Raw genomic sequence first — 19,434 nt, forward strand, 5'->3', positions numbered from 1 at the left:
GCGCAGGGGTTTAGTTGCCCCAGGGTGTGAAATCTTCCCAGACCAGGGATCAAACCTGTGTCCCTTGTGTTGGCAGACAGACTCTGGACCACCAGGGAAGCCCCACTAGGCAACTTGTTAACCACTTTGGAGACCTCTCTGGAGCCTTCCATCAAAGGGAAATAATACAGGTTTTTGCAACAACAAAATAAAAAAGAGAGAGATAACCAAAAAGAACCTACTGTATATGATAGGTAGCTATATTCAATATCTTGTAATAAATTATAACAGAAAAGAAGCAAAAAATACATACATCCAAAAAAGAATATATATATATGTGTGTGTGTGTGTGTGTGTGTGTGTGTATATATATATATATACATATATATGAACCACTTCACTGTAGTGAAACTACCACAATTTTGTAAATCAACTATACTTCAGTAAAAAGGAAAAAAATTGAAACCAACCCAATGTCCACCACCAGGAGAATGAATAAAGGTAATCTGGCATCATCAGTCAGCTATCAAAACAGCATTGACAATGAATGACTAGACTACACTACACTATGGATGTTTACAAATACAAAAAAAGCAATGTTGAGGGGAGAAAAGATTACACTGAAAGACACCATTTATCCTAGAGATGTTAAATGTGCAGGACAGTATCACATTGCATCATGTATGTAGCAAAATAGAAAGACATACATGCATAGGAATGGTAAACAAAAGATGCAGAATCTAATAACCTCTCTCAGGGAAGGGAAGGAGGAAATCGATGGGGAGGGGTACACAGAGGGCTTAGACTGCTTCTGTAAAGTTGTACAGTCTTTGTTTATTAGTGAGAACAGGGAGCTATTTATTATTCTGGATATTTTTTTGTATAGAGAAATGGTTCCAGATAAAATTAATATTAATAAAAGACTCCCTATATTCATCTGTCAATAGATCCTTCTGCAGTAACAACACATGATTATTTTAAATGTTATGTATCTAAGGAAGATGAGCATCAGGTTCTGGTCACTGTAGACACATATTCTGGAATTCAGGCTGATGAGTTCACTTCACTTCACCCTACAAGTCCCCAAGCACAGAACAGCAGGAATGGAAAGTGATCAATAGTTGAGCTGGCTCTTACCTTGTGCTGAAGTTGACACACATCTCTTCCACTTATATTTCATTGGGCAAACAGAATCACAAGGCCACGTCTAATTGCAAAGGAAAATGGAACCTTATCATGTTCCCAGAAGGAGAAGCAGAATTTAGGAATGATCGTCATGTTTAGCATCTCTTCCCCTGTTGCCGGGGGAAATATCAATAACCTCAGATATGCAGATGACACCACCTTTATGGCAGAAAGTGAAGAAGAACGAAAGAGCCTCTTGATGAAAGTGAAAGAGGAGAGTGAAAAAGTTGGCTTAAAACTCAATATTCAGACAACTAAGATCATGGCATCCGGTCCCATCACTTCACGGCAAATAGATGGGGAAACAGTGGCAAACTTTATTTTCGGGGGCTCCAAAATCACTGCAGATGGTGACTGCAGCCATGATATTAAAAGACCCTTGCTCCTTTGAAGAAAAGCTATGACCAACCTATACAGCATATTAAAAATCAGAGACATTACTTTGCCGACAAAAGTCCATCTAGTCAAGGCTATGGTTTTTACAGTAGTCATGTATGGATGTGAGAGTTGGACTATAAAGAAAACTGAGCAGCAAAGAATTTATGATTTTGAACTGTGGTGTTGGAGAAGACTTTTGAGAGTCCCTTGAATTGCAAGGAGATCTAACCAGTCCATCCTAAAGGAAATCAGTCCTGAATATACACTGGAAGGACTGATGCTGAAGCTGAAACTCCAATACTTCGGCCATCTGATGTGAAGAACAGACTCATTGGAAAAGACCCTCATGCTGGCCAAGATTGAAGGCAGGAGGAGAAGGGGACAACAGAGGGTGAGATAGTTGGATGGCATCACCGATGCGATGGACATGAGTAAACTCCGGGAGTTGGTAATGGACAGGGAAGCCTGGCATGCTGCAGTCCATGGCATCGAAAAGAGTCGGACACTACTGAGCGACTGAACTGATGCCCCTACTCTCCCAAGAAAACAATTTAAAGTTGCTCCAATCCAAATATCTTGCAAATTTCTTTCTTATTGGGTTTTACAACCATCTACATTGTACGTGTGAGAAATGCAGGCACGACCCTGAGAAATGTGGTGACCTTTTCAAAGTCACACAACCAGGCCACAGAATGAATTGGACTCTTAAGACCTCAGCCCTGTCCTTGGTGCTGTAAAAACCCATCTTTGGGCTCTTTCCTCCCAAACATCATACCACCTAAGGTCTTTTGCTAACAAACCCCAGTACGACCACTGTGGCTGTTTGATGACTGTATTTCTGCAAATGGACTTTAAAATCCTTACATTGGTAAACTTGGTCTCACTGGGTTAAGGCAAGCCATGCAGAGGAGGTGACCGCAAAAATGTGTAGCATGAAAACAAAAATCATTCAATTCTGGTCAGTGTCAACTGACTGCCAGAGCCTACTCATACAGGTTAAAAAGAGAAATTCGAGTTAGTTTCTCTGGCACCCAGCGCACCACGCAGAATGGCTCCTGAGGGCACTGACAGGTGATTAGAAGAAATTCACCACTTTCTTCCCAGCTCCGTGGATGCCCCGCCCAATCCTCCAGTGCGCCTGCGCCAAGGCGCTGACGCCATTCCCAGGCCACGCCCCCTCCCGAGGCGACCACGGGCCTCGGGGGCGGGGCCTGGGCAGAAGATGGCCGCCGCGCGCCCGGAACCCCCGAGTCCGAGCTCAGCGGCCCCGGAGCCGCGATCCTCGGAACCTCCGGACGTGGTGCGGGCGAGGAAGGGGCCAAGGCTGGGGACTCGAGATGGCAGGAGGTCGCAGGGCTGGGGGCGGGACTTAGGACGGGGCGGGGGTGGCATTTATGGCTCCGGCTCTGGGGGCGGAGCTTCTCGGTGGGCGAGGGGACGGGGCTTATCGTGGAGCCAATGAGGGTGGTGGGTGGGGCCTGGGTGGGTGGACCCCGAGGAGGGGTGGGTGGGACATCTGAGCTGTTGATGAGTTCGGAGAGGAGTTCCAGGGGATGGAGTTTGTCTAATTAGGGGGCGGGGCCTCCGAAATTTTAGGGGTAGCGAACCAGGTAGGTTGGGAAGGTGACCCTCAAAGACAAAGGTGTGGGGTTATAGCTGGGGCATCCACGCTGGGGTGGGGTATGATTCTGCAGGGATCTGAGGGATGCGTCTTGATGCCCAGGAGAGGATTTGGGTGGAGGAAGAAATGACTGTTCCAGGAGACTTTGGACACGCGCTCAGGATGGGAGAGTACCTGAGGACATTCATTCATTCAACAGAATTTACTAGTCCTACCTGGACCAGAGAGATGGAGAGGCGAACGAATACATAAACTGTATTCTTTCGGAGCGCGCAGTGGAATAGGGGAAGAGACTCAATAAACCAGACTTAATTGTGATCTGGAAAGAGTGAGCTGAGAGAGTGGGGGGTAGGGGAGCTAAATTTAGACGAGAGCAGTCAGCTGTGTACCGGCTTATAGTTACACTGGGGTCAGAGAGAGAAGGAGGAGCTGGGTCATGGTGGATGTTAGATGACGGTTTGGGATTTTAAGTGCAATTGGAGTCATGTGACAGTTTTGAGTGGGAAAATGACTGCTGTCTGATTTCCATTTTTCAAAAGGTCATTCGGGCTGCTTTGGGGAGGTGGGTTATAAGGGAGCAGGCGTAGGCACAGAGACATTCAGAGGGTTAGGAAACTTGGCAAGAGATGATTGGCTTTTAAGTGCAGGTAGAGGAGAGAAATGGCTGGATCTGTGATGTATTTTGGGCAGGAGGGGAAGCCTTGATGGTCATAGGGCAGAATCCCGGAGGATAGAGAGCTGAATCTAGAAATCGAGGGGCCCAGTAGGCTGCAGAGAGCGTTTTAATAAGTGGGGCGTGTTGGGGGTGGGGTGTGGCAGAGTCCACAGGCTCCTCTGTTTCTCCCTCTCCCCACTCAGGTCCTGGTGCATGATGATGGCCGCCCGGCCACCCCCCCGAGTGACCTCATCGAGATCCAGGTGGTGAAGGTGACGGACACCACCCTGGTCCCCGAGCCCCCGGAGCCAGGTTCTCTGCACTGTGCCTTGTGCCCGGCTGCCTTCCGGCTGGTCTCCGAGCTGCTGTTCCATGAACATGGTCACCTGGCGGGGGCTGAGGGTGGCGGGCAGGGTGGGGACCCCAGCCGGTGTCATGTGTGTGGCCACAGCTGCCCCGGCCCTGCCAGCCTCCGTGCCCACTATAGCCTGCATACGGGCGAGCGGCCCTACCGCTGCGCGCTCTGCCCCCGGGCCTTCAAGGCCCTGGCCCCTCTGCTGCGGCACCAGCACCGACACGGGGTAGAGCCGGGGGCCCCTCGGAGGCCCCCGGAGGCGGCGGCGGCGACTCCAGAGCAGCGGACCGGGGCGCCCCCGGAGAGGTCGGAGGTTGTGCTGGCGGCGGCAGCTGCGGGCGCGGCGGTGGGGAAGCCCTTCGCCTGCAGGTTCTGCGCCAAGCCGTTCCGCCGCTCCTCAGACATGCTAGACCACGAGCGGGTGCACACGGGCGAGCGGCCCTACCACTGCGGCGTGTGCGGCAAGGGCTTCACCCAGTCCTCGGTGCTCAGCGTCCACGCGCGCATCCACACTGGCGAGCGCCCCTTCCGCTGCAGCCTCTGCGACCGCACTTTCAACAACTCCTCCAACTTCCGCAAGCATCAGCGCACCCATGTCCACGGCCGGGGCCGGGGGACTCTGGGGGCCCGCTGGCACCGGGGGCTGAGGGGCCGGGGAGCAGGTGTGGGGCAGGGAACCCTCCTGAAGAGGGGTGTGGGGAGACGGCCAGAGTAAAGGTGGAGGTCGACCAGTAGTCTGGGAGCGCACATTGCTGCAGAGGAGGAGTGGGTGGGTAAGAGAGGCCAGGGAGGACGAGGAGAGGTTCGGGGTGGGGTGACGTCAGAGCTCGCAGAGATGGCCACGAGCGGCCGGCGTGGGAGAGCGCACGGACAGCCAGGCTCAGGACGCTCACAAGTCACACAGCCCCTGCGTGTGGTTCCGAGAAAGGCACAGTGGCAGCCCTGTGGGTGCTAGAAACCTGAGCTGGATGTCATGGCCTCGTCCGCCTCCCCGATGGCTTGTCCTTGCGCAAGACATCACTTGTCGCAGCAGAGCCTGGGCACTTCTTGGGGCAGGGGGATCCAGGCCGGACCCTTTCGCCTACCTCACTGGATCACACTGACCCTGATACTGCCCACCTGTCCTCAGTCTGCCCGCTGGATCCTCCAATAAAGAAGCTGGGACCCTGTCACCTCAAAGCCAGAGGGTCCCCGAGTCACAGTGTCAAGGATGGAAGCCTGACCCTAAGGGTTTTGACACCAGGAGCCCGACCCCTGCTCCCATGGTGGTCCCTCCCCTAAGCCAGACTCCTCTTTCAAGACAACTAAAAAGATGGCCCACACTCAGCCAGCTGCTGCTCCCCTCTTAAAGCTGTCGGCTCAGAGCCCAGGCTCTCCTGGGGGCTACCAAGTAGCCCCCAGTGGATCTAATTCCCTTCCACTACCAATTGGGAGCAAAGAGCCTACAGGCCAGTCCCAGGCTATCCCACGGAAGGGTTGGTGGATGCCGATGGAGCTGTCCTGGAGGGCCTGTGGCGGGTGTGGGGCAGGAGATGAGTCATTGGGGTGGGGGCAGAGGAGGACCTGGGGGCTGGATGTGGGAGGCCTCCAGTGCTATTCCTATTAAAGGAATTTCTGAAGGGTTTCTCTATGTTGATCTTGTTTTGCGGGGTGGGTAGGAGGGCTACCCTAGGGTCTTGTCCCCAGCAGTGAGTTGTGACTCTCTTCAAACCTCTGTTTCCTCATCTTTAGAACCAGGGAGGGGGTGGTCGGGGGAGGCGTTGGCGGTGGACAGTTTCTGGCTATCCAGAGAAGCTATGCGGTTCAGCTGTGGAACTAGGGGTCAGGGAAGTTCGGCAATATGAAGGGGCTCCCAGGATTGGTATGCTTCAGGAAGGGGAGCCCAGGACTCACACCTCTTCCTGTTCACCCAACACCCCCACAAGACATCCCATAGATGAAAGAGAATTCTGTTTTCACCAAGGAGATGCCCCTGGTGTGGACATCACCACCCAAGCTACACAGCTTGGTGGGTTCCTTAAGCCATCTTCACCCTTCACCCATCCGTCTAATCCCTTATCAATTTCCAGTTGTTGGAATCTGAACGCTTCTTTTCATCATCACTACCCTTGAAGACCAAGCCGACAAGTCTCACAGGTCGGGGCCCCCGCCCTCCTCACTCTCCAGGCTGTGGCCACCTGGACCCACCCTTTGGAAACACAGATCCCCACCTTGTCACCAACCCCCAGCTCCTTGTGGCCCCGAGGAGGGATCCCAAATGTGAGTGCCTATAGGCACTTCATGATGATGTGAGTGAGGAAGGTGGAGGGGTTTCGAGGAGAAACACCAGGACCAGCGAGGTGAAGTGGGCCCACTGACACGTGGGATGTGACAGTGCTGCAGCACTTCGGAGAGTACATGCCACATCCAAAGACAGCAAGGACTACTTGGCCCCGGGCGGATGCAGACCACGTTGCTAGGTCTTCCAAATTTTCAAAAGTTGCATTGCTGTTTCTATTATGTGAACTCGCTCTCTTTTTTTAACGTGGCTGCATTGGGTCTTAGTTGTGCATGTAGGATCTAGTTCCCCGACCAGGGATTGATCCCCGGCCCTCTGCACTGGGTTTCTGAGTCTTAACCACTGGACCACCAGGCAAGTCCCCATATGTAAAATCGTTCCACGTTCAAAGTTTGGCAGCCAAGTCTTTTTTTTTTCCCCTCCCATGGGCTAAACCGGAATCAGTGGCTCAGATCCAGCAGCTGCCTGCCTCCAACTCCTGACTCCAAGGTCATCCGAGCTCTGCTGTTTGGGATTTGTGGCTCTTCAGGAGCCAGTCCCCAACCCTCGGCATCTCCGGCCACACCAATCTATTCAAAATTGGCTGGAACAGCTGGGTTGACTTGGACACGCTTTAATCCTCCACCTGGAATTCAATGCCCACATCACTTGGCAAGCTTCCACAGCCCTGTCATCCCCTGGATGTCCTGCTCCTCCTGAGAGCCTCGTTAGCCCCTCCAGTCTGATGCGGAGAGTGTGCCATGCTCTCAACCCCCTGGGAGACTCCACGTCCTCTACAGCATGGTGCACAGCATCCATGTGACTCACTTTGAGTCCCACGCCAGGTCTGTCACCTGCTGGGTCTCTGGCATTAGAGCAAGGTGGCCACACTGGCTTCCTGCCCTCTCGTGGGTCAAACTGGACTCACCCAGGCAGTGACCCCTGACCTGAGTTGGTCTCCAGGTTTCAGTCCTGAGGCACCCAGGACTGTAGGCCCAGGGCTACTACGAACCTGCTAGGTATCCTTGGAGCCTTTCATCTCGGGGACCTCAGCATCCTCGTCTGACAAGTGGGCTAAGTCAGCCTCACAGGGCATATATTTCACTGCTCTGAGGACCAAAATGAGGGCTGTGAAAGGGCTTCTGGAGTTCCACAAAGTCACCCTGGAGGGAGACATTCTGTAAATGGGCTGTATAATAAACAGCCCTGGCTCACCAGCTCTCTTCCGGCTCATTTGAGGGCCAGGAACGTGTCCACTTCATGTTTCCCGGTGCTAAGTCACTCAGTCGTGTCCAACTTTTGCAACCCCATGGACTGCAGCCCGCTGGGCTCCTGTCCATGGAATTTTCCAGGCAAGAATACTGGAGTGGGTTGCCATTCCCTCCTCCAGGGGGTCTTCCCGACCCAGGGGTCGAAACCATGTTTCTTACGACTCCTGCAATGGCAAGCAGGTTCTTCCCCGCCAGTGCCAATGTTTCCCCAGTGTCCATCAAAGGGCTGGGCAGATGGGCCCTGGGGAAATGTTGGCCGTGGAATAAACAAACCACAAAAGCATTCTGAAGGGAACGGGGTCCAGGTACCTGGTCGGTTCCCAGAGCCATGACTTAACCTGTCTTGTTCTGCACGTGCTCCACTGGGAGCCCAGAGCCTGGACATGGTGAAGCCTCAGTGACTACCAGCTGATTGAGGAAAAGCAGAGAGAGGCAGGGCAAGGCAGAAGGTGTTGGGAAATCACCATCCCAGGAAGCCGAAGTTCTCAGCCTTCCGTTTGTCAGCGCTCAACCCCCTCCCCTGGGACGAAAGAAGGGACTCCAGCGGCCCTGTTGATAAGATTTATTATTCTCCGCTCTGTACAAGCCGCGTCTGCCCCCCGCCCCCCACCCCCACAAACCAAGAGCACCCAGGCCCCCACCCCGTGCCCTCCCGAACCGCTCGCGCTCCGCTGTCCGGCCAGCTTGCCGGGGAAGGGGGAGAGGCTGTCCAGACCCGGCTCCACCCAGCTCACCGAGGGGGCTGCAGGCTGCTGGGGCAGGGGGGCTGGAGAGGGGTACACATCAGGGGTGGACGGAGGGTCGAGTTCAGTGTCCGATAGGAGGAGGAGAGGGCCAGGGAGGTCCAGGTGGAGAGAGGCAGGCTAGGGTCTGCACGACATGGGCCTTGGGGGAGGAGACTAGTCTGTCTTAAGTTCGGAAGGATGATGGATGGGAGGGCCGGCAGGAGGAGGTCCGCGTCCCCGAGGGACGAGTCCGGGAGGGGACGTCTGATGGGAGTGGCGATGGGGAGGCACACTCCCCGGTCAGGCGTCCTTCCCGGGCAACGGGCCGGCCCCTGCTCCCGGCCCCGCCAGGCCCTCAGCCTTGTGCGCCAGGCGGTGTTTCTTGAGGCCGTATGTGTTGGCGAACCCCTCGCCGCAGGAGGAGCAGCGGAAAGGCCGGCCACCCTGGTGGGCCGCCAGGTGCTTCCGGAAGTAGCCGGGATCCTTGAAGGCCTTGAGGCAGGCGGGACAGCGGAGCTCGGGCCGCGGCGGCTCGTGCGCGCGCTGATGGCGCAGCACGGAGCTCAGGTAGAAGAAGCCCTTGCCGCAGTGCTCGCAGCGATAGGCGCGCTCGCCAAGGTGCAGCCGCTGGTGCTCCAGCAGGTTGGAGCGGTAGCGGAAGGTCTTGCCGCAGGCGCCGCAGCGCAGGGGCCGCGCCACAGCGTGTAGCCGCCGGTGCTCCGCCAGGCTGGACGACTGCGCGAAGCGCTTGGCGCACACGCCGCACTTGAAGGCGCGCTCGCCCGTGTGCACCACGCGGTGCTGCCGCAGGTACCAGGAGCGCAGGAAGCCGCGGCCACACACGCCGCAGCGGTAGGGCCGCTGCTCCGTGTGGCAGCGCTGGTGGCGCATGAGCAGGGCCGCCTCCCAGAAGCGCTTGCCGCACACCGGGCAGCGGAAGCCTCGCTTCTGCCGGTGGCTGCGCCGGTGCAGCAGCAGGTCGTAGGCGCCCGCGAAGCTCTGGCCGCACAGGCCGCAGCCCAGGGTCCGGCGCACCAGGTGCACGTACTTGTGGGTCACCAGGCCCAGGAAGTGCTTGAAGCTCTGGCCGCAGGTGGCACAGCTGAAGCGCTCGGGGCCTGCGCTGGCGCCCCCGCTGCCCCCGGCCGCGGCGGACCCACCAGCGTCCTCGCCCCCGGACACCCCGGCCAGCGCCGCCACGGCTGCCCCCACCTCCCCGGCCAGCCCGTTGTCCAGCACGGTGGCCGCGTCGGTGCCGCCGGAGCCCTCCGGGGGCTGGGCGCCGCCGGGCGCGGGCGGCAGCAGGCGCTCGGGGGCCGCCTGGTGCACCAGCTTGTGCCACATGAGGTTCTCGATGAAGCCGAAGGTCTTGCCACAGGCGTCGCAGCCGTAGGGCTTCTCGGCCATGTGCGCCTCCTTGTGGCTCATGACGTGGAAGAGATCCGGGAAGTGCTCGCCACAGTCCGAGCAGGCGTAGCTGAGCCCGTCCGCGGCGGCCCCAGACGCGGCTGAGCTGCTCGGGCCGGCTGCCCCCGCGGCGCCCTGGGCGGCGGGGAGGCCAGCGGCCCCGGCCAGGGCGCAGGGCAGCTGGAGCCGGTGCACTTGGCGGTGGCGCGTGAGGCTCTGCGGGTAGCCGAAGACCTTGCCGCAGAGTTCGCACTTATAGGGCCGCTCGCGGGTATGCACCACGTGGTGCTTGCTCAGGTGGAAGGACTCGCGGAAGCGCTTCCCGCACACCGGGCACTGGTGCGGCTTCTCACCCGTGTGGATCCGCTCGTGCCGCTTCAGGGTCTCGCGGCGCCCAAAGCCACGCCCGCAAATGCCACAGCAGAACGTCTTGCCGGGCGTGCCGGCGCCCGAGCCCCCAGCCCCGCCAGGGCCGGCCCCGCCGAGCAGCAGCGGGTGGGCGCCCAGCAGCGGGACGGGCACGGCGCCGTACACCACTGCCGCAGCCGCCGCCGCCGCCGCCTTCTCGCCGTCTGAGGCGGGCGGGTCCGGGGGCAGCAGGTAGGGCCCCGGCGGGAAGGCGGGTGCGGGCGGCGCGCCGGGGGCCGCCGCGTCCTTGGGCGCGTCGGGGGCAGCGGGCGGGCCGTGCGCCGCCTTGTGGCGCAGCAGGCTCTGCGGCGCTGAGTAGGACTTGCCGCACAGCTCGCAGGGGTAAGCGGGCCGCGGCCCGGGAGCGCCCGCGTGCGCCGCCTGGTGCTTGAGCAAGTAGGCGGCGTCGCGGAAGGCCTTGCCGCACACGCCGCAGGGCAGGCGCAGCAGGTCGGCCGAGTGCGTCTTCACATGGCGCTTGAGGCTCTCCCGGCGGTTGAAGCTCTTGCTGCACACGGAGCACGAGAAGGGCTTCTCGCCCGTGTGGATGATCTGGTGCTGGTGCAGGTGGCTGGGCTTCTTGAACACCTTCCAGCACAGCGTGCAGGCGAACGGGCCGTCGCCACCCCCCGCCGCCGCCGCCGTCCCCACTGGAGGGGCCACCCCGACGCCCGCGCCCGCGGGGGCCGCGCTGCCATCGGTGGGCGCGGCCGGGGGCCCAGGGGGCGCCGAGGAGGGCGCGGCAGGCGCTGGCAGGCCCAGCGGCGGGAGCGGCGGTGGCGCCGGGGCGCCCGCAGCCGGCGGCACGTCCTTGTGGCAGCGGCGGTGGCGGATAAGGCTGGACACGTGGTTGTAGGTGCGGCCGCAGACGCCGCACTCGTAGGGCCGCTCGCCCGAGTGCACGAGCATGTGCTGCACCAGGTGCGAGGACTGCTTGAAGGACTTCTGGCACACGCCGCATGGGAAGCGCCGCTCCATCAGGTACTTGAGCCGCCGGAAGTAGCCTTTGTCATCCTTGGCCGCGTCGCAGCCTGCTGTCCCCGCCGCCGGACCCGGCGGCGCCTGCGAGGCAGCGGGGAGTGGCCCAGGGGTCCCCGGGGGCGCGGCCAGCCCCGGCGCGGCCCCTGGCCCGGAGGCCGGCCCCCCGCGCTTCAGGTTCCCAAACAGGTGCTGGTGGCCCGAGAGGTCCACGATGCCCCACTGCGGGGCAGGGAAGGCCGTGTCGAAGATCGGGGGCGGCGGTGCCCCAAAGGCGGGCGGCAGTGGCGGGTCGGGCTTCTTGGCCTGGGAAGACGACGACGAGGACGAGGAGGAGGACGAGGACGAGGAGGACGACGAGGAGGGGGCCTCGGCCTTGGGCTTGAAGCTGGCCTGGGGCGGGTAGTCGTACTGGGGCGGCGGTGGCTGTGGCGGCGGCTGTGGCGGGGGCCCCGGCGCGCAGGGCAGCGCAGCTACCGCCTTGGCGTGCTCCCCGTACAGCTCCATGGGCTCGAAACGCTGGTGGTTGAGGAACTCCAGGAAGTCGAAGGGGTAGCTTTGGAAGTGGACCCCGTCCTCGCCCCCCAGGCCGCCGCTCCCGCCGCCCCCGGCGCCGCTGCCCGCTGGGTTGGCCTCCATTCTGGGCGGCGGGGAGACGGGGGACCCTGCGGAGAAGAGAGCGGGGCTCAGGAGGCAGGGCCGCATGGGGTCCCCTAGCTGCGGGCACTAGAAGAGCCACAGGCACCAGTCGGGCCCCCCCCCCCCCCCCACTATCCGTCCTCGCCCGTCGGTCCCTCTGTCCTTCCCCCGCAGCGAGTGGTCTTCCCCCAGGGCTCCGCTGGCACGCTGACTGACCTATCCCACTGGGCCTGCCGCCTCCTGCCCGCGACCTCTCTGGCCCTCGTCTCCTTCCTCCTCCAGAGATTCCCCCTCTCCCTTCTTCCCGCGGTTCCCACACATCTCCATCCATCCCCAACACCGCCGGCACGCCTTGTTCTGACTCTGGTCTCAGGCCCCTGTGAAACACTTTCAGTCCTCCAGGCTGGGTTGCCCAGGCCCTCTTCTCTGTAGCCCCCACCACCACACACGCACTAGCCCAAGCCCTGTGCTCCCAAACCCCTCAGGTTCTGCCTTTGCCAAAAGACAAGAACAGTTTCAATCAGAGTGGTTAAGAGGGTGGCCTGTGGAGCCACGATGCCCTGCTAGCCTCTCGCTGTGTGACCCTGGACAAGTTCCTGAACCTGTCTGTGCCTGAACCTCCCCATCTACACGTGGAGGTGACAAAGCATGTCCCTGTCTCCCAAGGCTGCTGCGAGGACCGGACAAGCTACGGTGGGTCCGGTGAACACTCGGGGCCCTCTGGGGATTCTCATCCTCATAGTAGGAACACAAAGTCAGGACAAACGGGGTGGGGGGGGGGCGGGGGGAGAGCTGGGAGGAGGGCCATGTGGGTAGTTCCTGCACTACCTACCAGGTAGGAAGGAGGCGCTGCCAGCCTGAGAGGAAAAACAAGCAACAGTAGGAAACATGCCGGGCCAGGGTTTAAGCCCCATCCCCATCCTGACCTATGCTTGTAAAGGGGGCGCTGACCCCCAGAAGGAGGGGGACTTAAGGGGGCTGGCTGGCAGAGCTCGCTGGCCCAGTCCCTGGAGCTACGTGTACCTTCATGGGCATCACGCGCCTGGAAGGAGCCTGGTGGCAGGTGGTCCAGGAGCGGGGGTTCCCGCCCTCGCCCCTGGGGGCAACTCCTGCTCCCTCCACCCAGCAGTCGTTCTCTAAGCACTTTTCCAGGACCTCTCCTTCCAGACTGCAGCTGGCCAGCATCCGTCTGCCTCAATCCAGTGTCCCCTGCAGTTGATCTCAGCCTGACATCCACCAGGGGCCCCGGGAAATGCCTCCACTGAGCGGGTGGAGTGCCACGGGGAGAAGGGTCCGCCCGGTCAGGCGTGCTTCTTAGCTACTGTCCCCGCTCTGCTGGGGCCCAGGCCCTGCGGCCAGACCACCCCAGGGGCCAGTGGGCCCGTCCGCGCCACCTGCCCGTTGGGCTGCCTCTGTCCCCAGACAGGTGAAAGGTGAGTGCCTCCCCGACCCCTGCCCGGAGGTCAGTATTTTTAGCCTCCAGCTCCTGGTGTCCCTGGGTGCGACTAGGCAGCCCATGCCCTTCACACTCGGCTGGTTGATCTGATCTCCGGAACGAGCAAAGGCGTGGCCAGGTGCTGGTGGAAGCCTGTGCGCGAAGCCGAGTCCAGGAGGCAGTGCTGGAGTGGGCTGGGGAGGGGACCGTGGGGAGGCATGTGAAGGATGGGGGGGGGGTGGGTAGGGAGCTCCCCACGGGGGCAGGGCCGGGTCCGGGATGAAGCCCCGCCCCACCCCCAAGCACACAGCTAAGGCTGCGGGGCGCTCCCCCAGGCCAGCACCCTCGGAATCCCCGCCATGACGCGCACGCACAAGGAGGTTCCCCGAGGAGGAGGAAGGTGAGGGTGGAACTGGGGGGACAGGAGCCTTACTTTGGGGGCGCTCTCTGGGTTATGAGGGGCCTTTCTACAGGGGCTGGGTGGGAGGGGGGTTACCTTCCTGAACACATGGCGGTGAGGCGGTGCGGCTGCTCCCTCCTGCCTGGACCCTCTTCCCCAGACCTCACGCCCCCTGCCCTAACCCCCTCTGCTCCGGGTCGATGTTGCCTCCAGGAGAGGGGACGTGCACCCCTCATCCTGCTGCACTTTTTTCACCAAAGCCACTGCTGCCAATATACTGCGCATATTTCCTCTTGCTGTCGCTTTACTGTCGGCTCTCCTCGCCTAAGACAGTGAAGACTTGGCCTGTGTGGCTCACCACTGGGCGCCCAGCACCTAGCACAGCGCCTGGCGCAGCGTGGCTACTCGGTAAGTTATTTGCTGAAATGTGGGAATTAAACAGCACCCTCCCTCATCACCAGTGGGAAATCAGATGGACAAAAATGGAAAAGTAACAAAAGTTAGATGCAGCTAAAGCTGGGCTCAGAGGCAAACTTGTAGCTGTTGGTGTCTACTGATATAAATTCGTTGAATAAAGGGAATCGACTGTGCTGAACAGTACTTCCAGGGTTGGCGGGGGGTGGGGGTGGGGTGGCAGCATTTAGCAGAGATGCAGCTGATATTGTCGAGGTGTGCCCAGGAGGATGAGTTCTGGTGGAAATGATGTCGTGAAGAGGGCCTCCAGGGCAGGTGAGATGCCGAAGGACTGCGGCTGAGAGATGCAGGCGGTGGGACTGAAGGACAAAACTGACCGGGCTCACAACTATTTCCACTGGGAAAGGAGCCACATTTCCTGTCTCCGGGGACCTGAGTCTTAAACTGCTGTCTTTCTAAGGGGAGATGTATGGTGTATTTCGTGCAGAGTGGCCTGAGGGGGTAGCCCCTCCCAAGGGGCAGGAGTCCCACAGCAACTGCAGTCACAGTCCTAACAACTTGTGTTTACTGTCTGATGGGTGTCATGTGGACCATCACCCTGATGCCTCCTAACGTCCTGTACATTACTGGATCCATTGCACAAGGAAGGAAACAGAGAAGTGGGAGGGGGCCTTTCCCCAAGGAGGGGAAAGCAAGTACTGGATTCCAGGCCCCTGATGCCCAGACCTGTGGGCCATGCTGGTGCAATAAAGCTGCCCTGTGATGAGATTCTCATCTGTAATGACAATAACAATGACACACAGTAACGGGGAGCCTGAGTGCTTCCTACATGGCAAGTACCCTTTTAAATCCTTCATGTGTGTTGACTCAATGAGTCTTCCCAATAACCCTAGAAGATGGTTCAGATTATTAACCCCATTTTACAGAGGAAGAGACTGAGGGCCCGAGAGGTCAATTAATCTCCTAAAGTCATACCACCAACAAGTGGCAGGGCCAGGAATCGCAGGCCAGTGATGAGGTTCAAGAGGACATGCTGTTATCCTCACAACATGCTGTCTATCTTTTTCTATTTTTGTGGTAACAACTCATGGCTTGCAAGATCTTAGTTCCCTGATCAGGGATGGAACCTGGTCCCCCTGCAGCGAAAGCATGGGGTCCTAACCATTAGACCACCAGGGAATTTCCATGCTGTCTTTCAATCTCTCTCTCCAAAATAAAAATTTTTAAAAGCCTTCACTCCACGTTGTGCCGGAAATACACTCTGCCCACTCACTCTGCCACCACACAACGCCAGGACTGGCCACTGGCATTTCCTCCATGCTACCAGCATCACACTGTTTTATGTGTCTTGTTTCAATCACACTCACAACAGACTCGCAAGATAAGCATTCCTGGGACTTCCCTGGTGATCCAGTGGTTAAGAATCTGCCTTGCAATGCAGGGGAAGTGGGTTCAATCCCTGGTTGGGGAATGAAGATCCCACATGCCGCAACTACGGAGCCCGCGCACCGCAACTAAGACCAACTGAGCCAAATAAATACGAAATAAGGAAAAAGATAAGCTTTATTATTGTTCTCACTTAGTAGACAGAAGACTAAGACCGAACCATGTCACTGTTGCTCCTCTGCTCAAAACCTGCAGTGACATCTCAGAGGTCAGAGAAGACCTCCACAGCCCCAGCTGCCTCCTGGCAGCTCTGGCCACATGCCGGCTCCATCGCTGCCCCAGGGCCTTTGCACAGGCTGTTGCTTCTGCCTGGAAGGCTGGGACTCCCATACATACGGCTCTCTCACCCCCTCATCTCCTTCACGTCTGCTCAGATGCTGTCTTCTCAACAGGGTGCTCCAGGACCACTATGACCTGTCACCCAGAGCAACATTCCTGCTCACCCCAGCCTCCTTCGCTTCTCTCCTTTCCAGTCAGTGCATGCGCGTGTGCGTTTGCAACCCTATGGACTGCAGCCCACAGGACTCCATGCGGATTCTCCAGGCAAGAATACTGGAGTGGGTTGCCATGCCGTCCAGTCAGTACCACCACGTATGTTCTATTTGTTGCTGGACTGCCCCTCCTGGAGGTGGGCTCCAAGCAGGCAAGATTTGCATCTGACTTGTTCACTGGTCTAGCTCCAGCACTTAGAACAGGGCCTGTCTCGACAAATGTGTTAAATGAGTGACTGAATGAGGCCTGGAAATAGGGAGTGGTCTGCTCAGAGATATGAAGGCTAGTGCGAGCCAGGTTTCATGCTCTTAACCATTTCACTCCCGGGAGAGGGGAGCATTAAGGAGCCCCCCATCCCCCCTGGAGGACTGCAGCTGTCCAGGAGAGCAGTCTACACACCGATCTAACTTCTCGGTGCTGGGGGGACAGGGATCTCTTGAAAGAGGCCTTCCTGTCACTTCCTCTGACACTGCGGCCCTGCTATGCTCTTACCCTGCTGTATTTCTTTCACACAAGTATCTATATTTTGCTTTTTAATTGTCTGCCCCAGAGCTGGCATATGCACTCCACGAGGACAGGGCTGTCTGTTTTGTTCTCTGCTGCATCCCCAGTGTGTAGCAGGTGTTCATTGAACAGTTGTTGAACAAAGGAAAAGAATGAACAAATGAAGAATGCTCTGGGCTCCGCAGAGCTGATCAAGGCCAGGTGACTGATCACAATGCCCCCACCTCTGAAGCCCTGTGAGATCACACCGTCTCCCCCCTCATCCTCCCTTCCACTCCTCTGCTCCAACCTCACCACCTCCCCTGCTGCCCCTCCCATCAGCACGCTCACAGCCACCTCAGGGCCTCTGCCTGGGAACAATTCACCCAGATCTTTCCGTGGCGAGGTTGCCTGTGCTAATTCAGGTTTCACCTCTGAAGTAGCTCTTAAGGCTCTCAGAAAAACCCAGAAAACAGCACCGATCTTGTTTACTTGCTTTTGATCTGTCTCAACCAGATTGTAAAGACCCACAAAACAAAGACTGTATGGCTCTCTCCCCTTCACGCTGTACACCCTGGACCTGGAACAGCAAGTGCATATTCGTTCAGTGAAGAGTGAACGAATGCATGTCCAAGGGAAGAGGCGGCTGAAGCTGGGTCTTCCTTGGGGAGTCCAGGAGAAGGGGCGTGGGGACAAGCTGCAGGTGAGGATGTGAGCTGTTAGGGCCAGGGGCAGAGGAGCTTTCTGAGGGGAAAGCCTCACGTGGGGTTCCCTGGGAGGACCCCAGACAGGCGCTGACCCCGAGGAGGGCGGGGTGGGGGGTGGGGTTTCAGGGGAGCCTGGGGCTAAACCGGCAGCTATTCCTACCTGAAAGGGGGGAGGGTGTGTGAGAGCACAACTCTAGGGGGAGCTGTTTATGGAAGTGGGGAGTGAGGGTGTCGGTCATCGAAAGCAATATTCTCAAGGGGGATTATTATGGGGAGGGGTGGGGGAGAAAAGGAAAAAAGGTATTTTGGGCGGCTGATCAGAATGCAATGTATTTTTACAGTAACGAAAGGGGCGTTGGGGGGGTGGTTAGGAGCTTTGGGGGCTGTTGTGCGTGGACAGAGAAAATAGGGGTCTGCTATAAAACACTAATACCACACTCTTGCGAAGCAACCTACAAGAATACCAAAGGGAGGGTTCACGGACAGCTGCTCTGCACGGGGACGAGCAATGCCGATGGCATTTTGGGGGCTGTCCTTCAGGAAGCAAAGACGGGGGGGCTGTGTAGAAAGGGAACCTATGAGAAAGCCTTAGTGGGGGGCCCTGGCAGCAGCTGAGGGATCGCCACGAATGAGAGCGCTCTGGTAGCTGTCCTGCACTGGGGGCGGTAATGGGGCGCTATCCGGAGTAGTCTTCTGGGGGAGCAGTCATGGGGGGGCCCCCAGCGAGGGCCGGGCGCGAGAAGCACTGATAGGAACGCTCTGGGAACCAAGACGGGCCAGGGCGGGACCCCCCGCCCACGCTGCCCCCGGGCCCCCGGGCCACGCGCCCCGTCACTCACCGGCGCCGGGGTCTCCGCCGGGAGGAGGCTGAGGAGGCGGAGGAGGCGCCGCCGCTCCGGGGAGACCCGAGGGCCCGACCGGAAGTGCCACCCCCTCCCCCTCCCCGGCAGCCCCGCGCCGCCCGCCTGCCCGCCCGTCCGGAAGCGGAAATCGCGCCCGTCTCCGAGGCGCCGGCGTGGAGGAGCGGAAAGGGGAGGCGGCGGCGGAGACCGGGAAGGGGAAGTGCGCCTGCGCGCTGGCTCGGGGGCCGCAGGGACAGGGGGAAGCCGGCCCTGCTTCCGGTGGGCGAGCGGAGAGCAGTGCGCCTGCCCCTTCTTAGGGCACCGCCCACACGCCCCGGGCCCCTCGTTAAGCCACGCCCCTTATGCAAAAATCAACGCCTAAGCCCCGCCCCAGCCCCGACGACTCCTCTTTCGGAGCTTATTTAGCATAGTCCCCGCTCACCGCCTCAGAACCCACCTTCGTCGACCCAGCCCTTGAAGTCTGCCCCGTACTCCCAGTCTCAAAGGCCCCCACTCTCTGGAAGCCCACCTCTCCCTGGTAACCCCCGCCTCTCGGAGCTTCTGGGGCCGAGCCACGCCCCTGAGCGTGAGCCCCGCCTTTTCCGCTCTCAGTATTTAAGCCCCCGCCTCTCTCACCGCTTTCACGTTCAATTGTTTCGCACTTCCAAAGCATTTCGCTAAGTCAGGGGGTCTGAAAGTGCGGCTTGAATACCTGCGGCAATGGCGCCACAGGAAATTCGTTAGAAATGTAAATTCCCAGCCCCCTACCCCAGATTCCCTGAATCACAGACCCTGGGGGAAGGGCCTAGGGACCTGCGTTTTAAAACACCCTTCAGGTGATTTTGACGCAGGCTGAAGTTTCGATCCACACAGCTTTACCACATTTTACACGGCCCCTCTCGTATACTCGCTCTAAGCCTCGCCTCTAACTCAGCCCCACTTCAAGCAGCTAAGCCCAAGTCTCTCCAGCCCTTCCTCCTAAACTCTGCTTTCCTCTGGGACTCTCCTTTGGTACTCCTCTCTTAAGGACCCTCTTCTCTCCCCTTGGCCTGCACAGCAGTTATATCCACCGCTCAGCATCCTCACAGTTCAAGTCCTACCTGTCCCAACACCTTGCTCTCCAGCAGTTTCCCCTTGAAGCCCCTCCCGTCGGATAAACCATCCATTCCCTCTAAACGCCCTGTTTCTGCCCGCCAACCCGCCCACTTGCTTAAGCCCCTCCCCGTCCTCAGTCCCCTTATCCTAGGCCCCGCCCACAGCCATCACCTAACTGCGCAACGTCCTGACATCTGCAGGTCCAGGTCACTCCTTATCTAGTTGCTGCTACTGCTGCTAAGTCGCTTCAGTCGGGTCCGAC

At 58.9% G+C, this 19,434-nt stretch overlaps 2 protein-coding genes across 3 annotated transcripts; one reads left to right on the plus strand and one right to left on the minus strand.

Moving 5' to 3' along the window:
• Window positions 1-2,702: 2,702 nt before the first annotated feature.
• Window positions 2,703-5,797, plus strand: ZNF784 (zinc finger protein 784). The gene is given in 3 exon segments (XM_019980017.2): window positions 2,703-2,842; window positions 4,022-4,772; window positions 4,775-5,797. Coding segments are annotated over 3 exon segments (963 nt in total). The 5' UTR covers window positions 2,703-2,764; the 3' UTR covers window positions 4,909-5,797.
• Window positions 5,798-8,309: 2,512 nt separating this feature from the next.
• Window positions 8,310-19,259, minus strand: ZNF865 (zinc finger protein 865). Of its 2 annotated transcripts, none has more exons than XM_070771711.1 (2): window positions 19,178-19,259; window positions 8,310-11,884 (listed from the first exon to the last, which is right to left on the minus strand). In XM_070771711.1, the coding sequence occupies exon 2, from the start codon at window positions 11,856-11,858 to the stop codon at window positions 8,727-8,729; it is 3,132 nt and encodes a 1,043-aa protein (XP_070627812.1). In that variant the 5' UTR covers window positions 11,859-11,884; window positions 19,178-19,259; the 3' UTR covers window positions 8,310-8,726. The 2 variants fall into 2 exon arrangements, with proteins under 2 accessions (XP_070627812.1, XP_070627811.1); XM_070771710.1 differs by lacking the exon at window positions 19,178-19,259 and adding an exon at window positions 18,075-18,307.
• Window positions 19,260-19,434: the final 175 nt, after the last annotated feature.

This window comes from Bos indicus, chromosome 18 (assembly GCF_029378745.1).
Source record: "Bos indicus isolate NIAB-ARS_2022 breed Sahiwal x Tharparkar chromosome 18, NIAB-ARS_B.indTharparkar_mat_pri_1.0, whole genome shotgun sequence".
In the NCBI taxonomy this organism is placed as follows: Eukaryota; Metazoa; Chordata; class Mammalia; order Artiodactyla; family Bovidae; genus Bos; species Bos indicus.

Bases quoted from the DNA above. Each gene is read 5' to 3' on its own strand.
- ZNF865 (XM_070771711.1), bottom strand. From the start codon at position 11,858: ATGGAGGCCAACCCAGCGGGCAGCGGCGCCGGGGGCGGCGGGAGCGGC.